General features: G+C 35.8%; 1 protein-coding gene across 3 annotated transcripts; it reads right to left on the reverse strand.

Annotated features, from left to right (window-relative positions):
• Positions 1-431: 431 nt before the first annotated feature.
• On the reverse strand, positions 432-11430 carry adad1 (adenosine deaminase domain containing 1 (testis-specific)). Of its 3 annotated transcripts, none has more exons than XM_044126472.1 (13): positions 11361-11430; positions 9681-9874; positions 9376-9516; positions 8724-8894; positions 7985-8056; positions 6749-6874; positions 6210-6327; positions 5738-5908; positions 4722-4797; positions 4453-4609; positions 2299-2530; positions 1383-1515; positions 432-1016 (listed from the first exon to the last, which is right to left on the reverse strand). In XM_044126472.1, exons 2-13 carry the CDS (start codon positions 9853-9855, stop codon positions 903-905), a joined length of 1686 nt encoding a protein of 561 aa, XP_043982407.1. In that variant the 5' UTR covers positions 9856-9874; positions 11361-11430; the 3' UTR covers positions 432-902. The 3 variants fall into 3 exon arrangements, with proteins under 3 accessions (XP_043982407.1, XP_043982408.1, XP_043982410.1); XM_044126473.1 differs by having other exon boundaries at positions 11284-11412; XM_044126475.1 differs by lacking the exon at positions 11361-11430 and adding an exon at positions 11099-11201.
• Between the last annotated feature and the right edge of the window lie 288 nt (positions 11431-11718).

Here is an 11718-nt window from a genome sequence, read left to right on the forward strand (position 1 = left end):
GCAGTTGATGTGCCGACTCCAGTCACAGTACACTCCTCTTGAATTGCTACTAATCTAACTAATAATGGGCTTCGCTTCTCAAAACCTTCAAGGCTGAGGTGATCCCGGATTCTTCATCTTTTTCTACCACATAGTTTTCTTCCATACAGTATACTATACCATAATTCCATGCAGCGTTCTGAAAAACCAACTTCTTTAGCAACAACCTTTTGTGGCTAAGCCTCTTTGTGTAAGGAGTTTAAGTCATGGTCTACTGGACAGCTGCCATGTCACCAGTCCTTTTCTATGATTATGTAGGCCTTAATAAAATATTTTTTGAATTTTTTTTGGTGTAATATAATTATTTTCAGAGAAACTTAATTGCAAGCTTCGATTAGATGCACCCCATAATCATCAAAATTGACAGAAATTCTTGAAGTATGGACCACTCATTTTTTTGTTACATGCATTTTGTTTTATTGCTCCATCTTTGTATATAGAAAAAAAATCCCTTAATATAAAGAAGAAAAGAGAGATAAAAATTCAACAGACCGAACAGAACTTTGTTACAGCAGTCCCAAAACTACAACATTACAACCTAGATTTAACAGAACATTATATCACAAATAAGATAAAACAACATCAGGAAAGAATGCAGTTTTCACTCAATGATCATGCCATACACAAAAAAGAAAAGTAAAATGATTGGCCAACTAAAGAGTCAGTTGCAAACTACGAAAAAAACAATAATTGTTTCTGTTTCAACTTTCTAATCTTCACAAATCTGCTGAAGAAGAAGAACAATGAAGACCTCTGAGGAACCACCATCTAACTTCTAAAACCCATCAAGACTGCGGCAAACAAAACCATGCCTTAATTCTCCCACCCCCCAAAAAAATAACCATTTCAGTTGAAAATTGCTTTTAATCATTAAAGCTGTCACTGTCAGGAAGCTTTTCCAGCCATGAACCAAAACCCTGCTGAGACAAGTATGCCCGCAGCACACTTTTGGCCTCCTGGTACGGCTTAGCCATCATCTTCAATGAAAAGAAAGGAATAGAGTGAATAAAAAGTAGAGTAATTTCCAAAAACCAATAATTAATATATTTGAAAAGATTGATGAAAATGTCAGACAAATAAACTACTTTCACAATTTTTTTTTTAAGTTGAAAGTTTTGATCTGAAACTTGAGCGGGCCTCTTGTTAGATTTTGATTCTTGAGTTAAAATGCATCATTTTCAATTTTAAAAAATAAGTTTCTTGTGAACTTTAACAAAAACAATTATCTTATCTTCAGCCTAAATTCCAGTTTGTTGACACAAAACAGGTTGATAGGAAGTAATAAATTCTACTTTTAATGGAATGCAGGTCTGTAGTGTAAACGCTTATGTGTAAATGGGTACCTTTAATTCTCTGTAGCAGTTTGTGGTGACTAGGTCCTGTCTCTGGGCCTCTTTGGCCACCAACCTGAAGCGGTGCAGCATTGCTGCTTTGCACAGGCGGCTTGCCAAAGCAGGTCCACTCTTAAATGGAGACCTACAACAAGGAAATCAGTACTAGATTAGATAGGCCCAAACATGAACCAAAACTTCATTTTCAATATAATAAGATGACAATTATGTTTTCACACAGTGCCAGGTTGGTTTGGATAGCACTTTCCCCTTGAAATCCTCACTAGAGAATTGCTGTTGGACTTACTTGGATTACAATACATAGTTCCAACAAGTCTGAACCGGAAGTGATAAGCACCACTGAACCGCCATCCTGGTAGGCAAGCACAGCGCAAAGCATAGATGAACTATGGCTTTAAGACCAACAAAATGAAAGTAGAGTAATTAAAAATTGTAATTGAGTAAAGGCTGTAGGGTACTTCTATCGTTTAGAATTTAGAAAAGAAGGAACCAAGAGTTAGTTCTAAGCTGTTGGCTTGTTTATTCTTGCCATTGCAACTGTCAAGACAGTTAGTTATGGATACTTACCAAGATGGCTATCAGCTACAAAATTTCTGGAAGTATGACCTCACATGAGAACTATGTATTGTCTGACATTAAAAGATCTGAGTCATTTGGGTGTCACCAAAAACCCCCAAAAAGAATAGGAAGCTGTGAGAGTTAATTATAGTTTTATGGCACATTCTGTAGGTATTTTTTCTGTCTCCATACCTTACCCAATTCAAATGTATAAACACTTTATGCAAATCTTGAACTCACAGTCATGTTATTAATACTTTATGGCCTAATACTAATTATACCTCCAATAAACAGCACAACTGTAAACTAGTCACGAAGGTATAATAGATGCAAAATATGATAGGCTTACTCTTCAATGGTCTTGCCCTCTAGACCATCCACAACTTCCACAGAGCCGTCTCCTTCACACCAGTTGATACCACAGGTGAGCTGATTGCCGGTGTCAGAGGTGACCACAGAAGGCACCAAGCTAATATGGGGTCGCATCATGCAGTAGAACATGGGCAGCAGGGAGGTGATTCCCTCCACGCGCTGGTTCACAGACATCTCCATCCCTCGGATTTCAGTACAGCCAGAATCACCTGTATGGTTTCACATAAAATGCTCAAAACCTGACAACTTGACAGCGCAGCTGTGACATTTATGTAGTTATTAGTTTGCTCAATTTTTATAGTCTAGTTTCTGGATTCTGAAAAGTTGAAATGTATCAAAAAGAAACCGACAAACTACAACAAGTGCATTTAATTTTACTCTCAGATTTACTGGTAACATTATGAACCCAAAATTTAGGAATATGAAGCATTGAGCTCACTGTGATGCTGCCATCACTTCCCTCCACATTTAGCTAGTTTAATATCAAATATAAATACATTTTAAGCATACTCTTTATAATCTTTCTGAAATTTCTTTTGTGGGTGTGCATTTTCAAAAGATGGACCTTGCAAAAGATTATTTATATGCATGAAAATCTCATAATCAGGGGTTGCACCTATAAACATTTTCATTTAAAAACAGCACAGCTAACCTTGGAGTTTCCCCTTGTTTAATCCTGGACAAATGTGATTATTTTGCCATGTTAATTATACGAGGTGGGGACAATTAGGCATCCCTCCAACCTGGAAACTATGATATTTTCACACCTTTTAATCTTGGTTGTATGTCTGGGGAATTTGCTGGTGCTCAGGAGCACCCACCTTGAAAGCAAGCTACAGGCATCAGCAGCGTGAGATAAGGAACTATTTTTAAATGAACTTTCCCCTATTTAGGAAGAAACGGAGCATGTCAGTTTCATATGCAGCTGTGGTGGAACCCAATGTAAAACACATCTGAATTCATTACCAGTCAATTATTTTAGAAATTATGTACCATTAAGGGAAAAATTATTTATGGCCCTGCAAAGATTTGGATTTTAAATAATTTTCATCAAACCAAAAGTTTTTTCTCCCAGTATGTTTCAAGTCTTTGAGGTCAGAAAGCCTCCTTGCCATCACCCTAATATTTTGCTCCCTCCATGAATTTTAAGATTTTCTAGAGGATTCAAGTAAGGACTCTGGTTGGCATAGGGATGTAGTAAATTATTATTTTATAATCGAATAATCTATCAGTCTTTTGACTATTACTGTAGTAATCGAATAAAGAGAATTCCCCCTTTTGTAGCAGCTATTTAAGCTAGCAGAAGAAATCTATGAAAGACAAACTAATAGTAAATAAAGAATTCAGTTACTTTTTTTGAAATAAGAAAACATTTCATTTGGGGTCTTCCAGAGACCGTTAATCAGGCTGGATATTTTTAAAAGACCGATGTAGACTTTAATGTTTCCTGCTGAGTTGTTATAGCATCGAGGATGTGATGTTGTGCACATGCACTGAGTTGTCTCCTTCTTGGAGGCTGGTCTTCCTCCATAGCTGCAAATGGCACTTAATACAACAAGTGAGACGGCTGCGCAAAACAAATAATTGACCAGCCAGAACATAATTTAATAAAGCCTACAGGAATCTTAGTAATCAATGTACTCAAATCCTTTCATGAATCATTCCATTCGTAGCTGGCATTATATCTCCATGTGCCTACATGCTGGACAAATGAAAATAGATTTAAATCTAGATCTGCTAGTGGTATGAATAATTTTGAGTGCAAGTGAATGAAATTAATTATTGCATCCAACACAAAGAACTTGACAACATAGTGAGAATGTTGCTTAGAGATTCATTAGATCAGGACAAATTTAAAATATTCAGTACATTTGATCTTGAGGAATGGAGTCGGCCACCCCTGATCTAGACTTTGGAGCAAACCAAATTAACAGAATGTATGACATTTAAAAACTGAACCATTAACTACAAATTATGTCTATCAATTTTTCTTGGTTTTCTATCACACTGTTAGACAGAGGTATGACGTCACATCAAACTTTCTGATAACTCACTTGAGGAAATCCTCCTTTAACAGAATACACCCATTCGTCTTTGACTGCTACAATCAAAGACAAATGACTTGACTTACCTACAAGAATGCTTTGGACATAGACAGGCTCAATGAAGTGGCTCAGTAAGGCTCCTTGGTATCCAAGCACCTGCCATTGAGTGATCTTATCAGTGGTCGACATGCTGACCATCTCACTAGCAGAGTTATCGAGGGTTGAGGAGAAAACTGAAAACACCTTTGAAAGAAAAAAAAAAGTTTGTCGTTAAGGGTTAATATTTAAATCAAAAACCACAAATGCATAAAAGAAGCTTTCAAATTTTATATCCATAAATGACTGAACATAATACCTTGCCCTCAACTGACAGATGTAGACTGATCTCACTGTTGACTTGCCATGTTGTAATGGAAAAAGGGTTCAGGCGCCTGGGAATAAAGGACATAGGACATATTAAGATTTAGACCTTTCAGTTTAGATTTAGTGATTAGCTTTTACTCTCCAGGTTAATACGAACATGAGGAACAACCTGACAATAAATAATGACATTAAGAAAATACTCCTGGGCAGGGCTGGCTAACTGCAGAAGAAATAATTATGATAATTTTGGTCAAAATTGAAATCATGTTTTGTTTTTTTTAAACAAGCATTCACTGAGTTTGGAAAAAAATGTATTGATTCCATTGGAGAACATGGACTTATCCTGAAACAAAAGACACAAATTTCTTGTATGTCTTCTTGCTGAATCTCCCTTAAAATAAGAAAGGATTTTTTTTCAAATGTTGGATATTCTATCATTTTTTAATAATACAAGTAACTCAGCAGCCTTCAAAAAAGTACTAATCTACAAATTTTAAAACACTAAAATTTAAAAAAAGAGGAAAAGAACCTAAGTAAATATAAAGTACAATAAATATTAAATGAGATATAGCATTCTCTCAAAAATGTATGACATTGTACTTCTGGTCGTTTTGGGCTAACTAAGATAATCAATTGCCTGTTTGTGCCATCTTTATTTGTTCTGACTTCTAAATAATGCAACTGTCCTAAGCAAGTGCATTAAGCTGCTTTAAGGGTCTTTGCTGTTTAAAAATCAAGCACTGACAGAAGAGTAGGGAGAAAGGAGGCTGGAATTATTTTAGGCAATCACAAGCCAACAGATTTGCTAAGAACATTACAAGTTCTTAGCAAAGGGGAACTTCATCAAGTAAATGAAGTAAATCAAAAAATTAATTATTAATATTTAAATCTAAGTGCCTATTTTTTATTTATTTTTCATTCGTCTGTTGTATAGACAATAGATGAACAAGCATTAATTTTGAATGTTCTTAAAAAAGTCGCAAACATGTCCAACGAGCAAATACTTACAGCTTGGTTGGAATCTGTGCTGCACCCTTTGGTAGTTGGTTTACATACAGATGCAGGGTAATCCCGCTCTTCAGGCTAAGGAGTTTGCTGTTGATGTTATGAGTGAAGATGGACTTTGCAGTCAGATTGGCATTTTTGCTGAAATACATCAGCAGGTGCCGGTACAGATACCTGGTAACACAAAAAGAGGGTGGCCGATCACATATACTAGACGTCAAAAATATAGCTGCAAAAACGTTATCTAACAATATTTAATGCAAACTACTTCAAAGCTAATAACAAATTAAAATATTTCATCAAAAATCTATTATGCTAGAAGAATACAGCTATTCCAAAAATGTTATGGTCATACTCACTGAAGCAAGTATCAAACAAAAAAAGAACAATTCTCTCATCAACTGAGAATGTTAACCTAAAGTACATTTTGTAGTAGACTTAAGTAGACCATCATAGAAAAATAATAACCAAATACCTCATGAGAGACCTCCGTGCTGTAACAACAGCATGAGAATCGTGCACAACCCGTCCATTTGATGACACTTTGGTGTTGAAGTTTCCAGTCCCAAGAGCAACAACCTCGCATCCACTAGCTACAAGAACAGAAAAAAGTTAAATATTTCAATACTTAAAATATACATGTATATCTTGTTCTTACAGTCATGTCCAGTTTACATATCTTTAGCATACATTTTTGACAAACAATATGATACATGCAGTTACTTCACTCGTCTAACGTACCTCATGCCCACTCCACGTTTATTAAGACCTCTAATAAATAAGTGTAACAAACCCTAAGAAAAAAATACTTTTAAACCCCATCAGGACTTTAACTGGAAGTTCTCCCACTTCTATCTGCCACGACTTTTTATTTTATTTTTTTAACAAGAAATATTCCAGGTCAGCCTGGTGTAAAATGGTTGAATAGGTTGAAAAGCATATCATGGAAACTGTTGAGCATGGTGGAGGAGCTGTAATGCTGTGGGACAGTTTTCCTCCCAAATGTCTACTTACAAGTTTTGACAATGAATGCAGCTGTTGTTTCCCCACAGCTAGAGAACTCTGGATGGTTGTTCAGGAGTTTAGAGAGCTGATCCTTCACAGCATGTGGAATCTGGAGGTTGACAGAACTCTTCCTTTCTGAACAACCGAATGAAAAAGAGAAAAAAAATATATATCAATATCGACTCAACTGTATTAATTTTTTCAATAAAAACTAAGTGAGCAAATGGATACTTAAAGTAGTTTTATTGAAACTTTTACTTTATTTTCTTTGAACATTAAGCTTGCGTGTTGATCTAAAGCAAATGCAATCAGACATGTAACTTTTCTGATAACAAATAGTGCATGTTTTCTATAGAAGAGTATTGCGTGATAGCAGCTCTCTGAGCAGGAGCCTAAACAGTCTGGGCTGCAGAGAAGGAAACGTCAGTCCGATCCTCTAGATGTGGCGGTGTTCCTAACTGACCACTTGGAATGAATTTATTTATTTTTATTTTGGAGAGAGGAAGTCTTTTATTTTGAAAAAACGCTCAACAGGATCTACTTTTGTCTTTTGTCACTATCTTGCCTTCTGTTGATTTCGGTTGTTAGATTACAAACAGCCGTTGCCGTTATTCAACTATTCCATTATTCAATAAAAATTTTAACAGAAAATGTTCAGCAAATATATCTGAGCCTCCGTTGAGTTTGAAGAAGCTTTCATTCCGTAATAATCGGCCTTTAGCCATTTCCCTAATCAGAAGCTGCAATCAGAAGCCAATTTCAGCTTCATTCCAGATGGTCAGATAGGAATGACGCAACATTTAAAGGATCGAACTGACGTTTTGTTCTGTGGAGTCCCATTCTGTTTAGGATCCTGCTCACAATGCGCATACTATGAATGACTTCAACCACAAGCAGCATCAGTATCTCTCCATGTTTTAGGCCAATTATGAAGGAAAGCTTGACCAACTCCTTTTATCCATTGCACTCGCCACTTTCTGGACATGAAATGATCACATTTAAACAACATAACTATCACGTTTATCCAACATATTATGACGCTTAAACAAGATAAGTATCACTTTATAATGTGATAGCACTCTAAATTTTTTTTTCCTCCATGATAGCAATACGCTTCCAGAATTTTCTTCTTTCAGAGAACAAACACGACAAAGCATTATCCTTTCAGAAATACCAACAGGGTATTCACAGAAGTGTGCAAATTTGTCCGCACACCAACACTATCAAACAGAAATCTTGAGTTACCATAAAAGGCTCTAGAAGGATTTCTGTCAGAGATGGATGCATCTTCCTTCACTGGTAAGGGTGGAGGAACATCTGGGGACAAAAAGTTATAAGAAAGGTCAAATCTAAGAGATAACTTCGCAAATAAAGTGCTTCACACTACATGCACCATAGTCAATTGCCAGTGATGAGCATTTTACTTGTATCCACTACCTCCAACTAGTCAAACTTGGCCCTTTCCTTTTTATTTTACTACATTTAAGGCCGTATGAAATCCGTTTAAATTTTCCCAAATTCTGCTGTATCCATTTGTAATTGTCCGAAACCAGATTATTTTCCATTCTAGCAATATTTTAAACAAAAAAAGTGTTTGATTATGGAGTGAAAAATAATTCAAATAGGCAGTTCCATATTTCACAAATCTTATTCAACTTTCAAAAGTATAGCAGTGTTGTCGTTCAGCAGAACATTGAGTGTTTTTGCATAGTATTTACACATCATGTATGAAACAAATCTTACATATTTCACATTAAGTTAAAAAAAATGTGTTGAGTCCTTTTGTTCTGGCAAGCTTTTTCATTTTTTCTTATTTCTCAGAATATCTGTTAGAGCACATCGCAACAAAATCTTAAATACACATACACCTTGCTTTTACTTTAATTATATATATATATATATATATATATATATATATATATATATATATATATATGATATCCAGTGAGACCATCAAGCATCCAAAGGTTTTTAAAATACTAACCTGATGTTTGAGGGAGATCAGATTTAAGACAGCCTAAGCTAGGCAAAAAGTCCTCCAAAGCAGCCTCTGCTGCATTTAGACGAGCTTCCTTTTTAGTCATTCCCATGCCAGTCTTGTGCTGAACACCATCGATCTCAACAGCAAAAGCAAAATAAAACCCTGGTAAGTTCCCTATGTAAAAAAAAAAAGAATGAAAAAACAAAAAGAAAAACAGGTAATCAGACTGCAGTCACTTAAACAAGTGTTAAACAGCTACTTAAGTTTGGTGGCTCATTGATCTACATGTTTTGTGTTGTTTACACTTTTCAAAATGGTAAAATGTTACATGATGGCCCACCTTAAATTACTTTTAATGCAACATTCCCCACTATTTTCACTTGTCTTGGCAAAAAAAGTGTTAAAAACACACAATAAGAAAGCTATCGGCACGAAATAAACTAGCACACACATACACAGATTTTCACAGAATCTCAGTTATTAACAACTGCAGAAGACAACTTATAGAAATATAAAGCAAAGTTAGATTTGATTATTTTGTTGTTAGGCAAATGACACAAAAAGCAAATACAAAAGATGGTAAAACAGAACCTTCCACTCAACAATCCACACCTGCCATAACAACAGTTCGATTAATGCTTTTCTGGTGCCTCACCTGTAGTAACTGTTTCCTTGATTTCTAGATGAAACTGTAAAACTTGGGCCAGCTGATGAAGCAAAGACACAGCATTTGTTTCACCCTTCTTGTATTTTTCAACCAGTTCTTTGGGAGAGGATTTTGGCTTCTCAAAATGACCTTAGTTGAATCAATGGAGCAGAGAAGTGAATCATTAAAGCACACGCACACAGACTGCCCAGTTTTCCTCATCAAAACCACTGATGAGGAAGAACTATCCTGAGATTAAAAAAATATCTCTAATAAAATGACAACAATCTGAAAGATCCCATTGCAGACGATACCTGGTCTGAACGACTTAGTTCCTTGTCTGACAGAGTCATGTTCCTGATCAACATTGAAGGAGCATTGCTTCTTATTTGACTCTCTTGATTCAGATGTTGGTGGCAGACTCTTCATTAATATTTGGGCAAAACTGGTTCCTCTAGAACCTCGAAATGATCCACCTGCTGAAAACATCCTGCAAGCCAAACAAGTTCTGAGTGGAGAAGAACATATGTGTTGGTCAACAAAAGTCCAGGTATACTTTAGATTTATTTTATACAAATACATAGTTTGGGTAGATACAAACAATACAAACAAATTTTCACATGGGAAACAGAATGGATTTATTTCTTTAAAGTTATCAGAGCGCTATACAAAATGTAAAAAATTAATACAATGAATAATAAATGTAGTTTGTAGGGCATAAACCAAACAGTAATGTTTTAGCAAGCCTACATAAAATACTTCAGTCAAATGACACAACATTAGAAAAGGGAGTCGGTATGTCGAAACAGCAGCTCTGTCTCTCATTTGCTATAGAGCAGGGGTCCCCAAACTCGGTCCTCGAGGGCCGGCCTCCTGCATGTTTTAATTCTCTCCTTGGTTTAACGCACCTGAATCAGATGACGGCTCGTTAGAAGGCCTAAGAAGAACATTGACATGCTGAAAAGGTTGTTGGTGCCACCAGGGAGAAAACTAAAATGTGCTGGATGCCGGCCCTCGAGGACCGAGTTTGGTGACCCCTGCTACGGAGTATTACTCAAATAATGTCCGCCATTTTTCTGAGAATAATTAATTGTTTGGGGAGTGACATCCTTCACTAGTCCATACAACTTTCTTTTAAGTAAAAACATAACTAGGTTAGCATTCACCTTCTTTACATCAACTAATAGCTTCACCTTTTGGTAAATATGATTAATGGTGGTGGGAGGTTAAACTGACAACAATTGGCTGAAATCCGAATATTCTGCAAAACTTTGTAGTTTGCAGCAACACTGGCATAAATTAAATAAATATTTTACAGCCTCTGTTTTTTCTCTCTTTTCAACGGGAAAAAGTGGACTGGAAGAGAGTCAGATACCCTTCTCCCACCTAGATATTGCATCGTCATCTCCAAGAAAATGCGAGTGTTGCATTAATACCGACATGTAGATTTTTACACGAAAAGTCATAGAACATACTATGAACATATAATAAAGACTAGCATTTTTATTAACAGACAACAAAAACAGTAATTTATTTTCCCCCGCGAACTAATTTTTTTTTTTATCTCCTATCTTACAGCTAAGCTATCTTAGCTAACGTTCGGAGTAGCTTAACACTTAGCAATTACCCATCAAGCAACTTAAGCCAATTTCAACCATCAGTTAGCATGATACGAGTAAATTTAAATGTCATCTCATTTTCAGTTTTGGTTAGTACGTAGCTCTACGATTACCGTCAACTCAATGTGTGACCTAGGTACAAGTTTTCAAAGTCGTATCTCGAAATCAAACTACAAATTGTAGTCAAGGCTACAGAAAAAAAGCTACCAATTTAAAAGTTCAAGAATTGATGCTGCAGTCTAACGACACCGTTTATCAAATTCTAAATTCAAAACCAAGGTCAAATATAAACTTTTACCTATTTTGGATTCGAAAGATAAGTAGATGTGTAATGCTGTCTGAAAATTCAGGAACACGAACTACTGCCAAACTCACGCAAGATGCTGCTGTGTGTCTGTTGAGGCGCAGAGATCCTTTGCAATGGATGATGGATGACACAGTTTGAAAAATGCAGATCAATTATAGTCGCAATTTTAGTACTGGAAACCTCTAACTACGTAAGAGAAGGAGCTAAAGAGCAGATTAATTCAACAATAATTTAAAAAAAGTAGGAAACAAATAATTTTTCATGTACATGTTATTTTCTTGTTTAACATTTTACTAAAATCTGAAATCGAATAGATAAATAAATTTGTGTTCTTAATAATAAAACGTTCTGTTTGGCTCTTGCAAATTTTACATTTCTGGGCAAATTTTATTTAAGAAAAAGGAGGGAAAATGGCTCTTTGGCTTG

Source organism: Gambusia affinis, linkage group LG09, assembly GCF_019740435.1.
Source record: "Gambusia affinis linkage group LG09, SWU_Gaff_1.0, whole genome shotgun sequence".
Lineage (NCBI taxonomy): Eukaryota > Metazoa > Chordata > Actinopteri > Cyprinodontiformes > Poeciliidae > Gambusia > Gambusia affinis.

Coding starts and splice junctions, on each gene's coding strand:
- adad1 (XM_044126472.1), bottom strand. CDS start 9,855: ATGTTTTCAGCAGGTGGATCATTTCGAGGTTCTAGAGGAACCAGTTTT. Junction 4,798..5,737: donor GCACAGATTCCAACCAAGCT/GTAAGTATTTGC, acceptor CTTTATTCCCAG/GCGCCTGAACCCTTTTTCCA. Junction 2,531..4,452: donor TGTCCAAAGCATTCTTGTAG/GTAAGTCAAGTC, acceptor GAAACCATACAG/GTGATTCTGGCTGTACTGAA.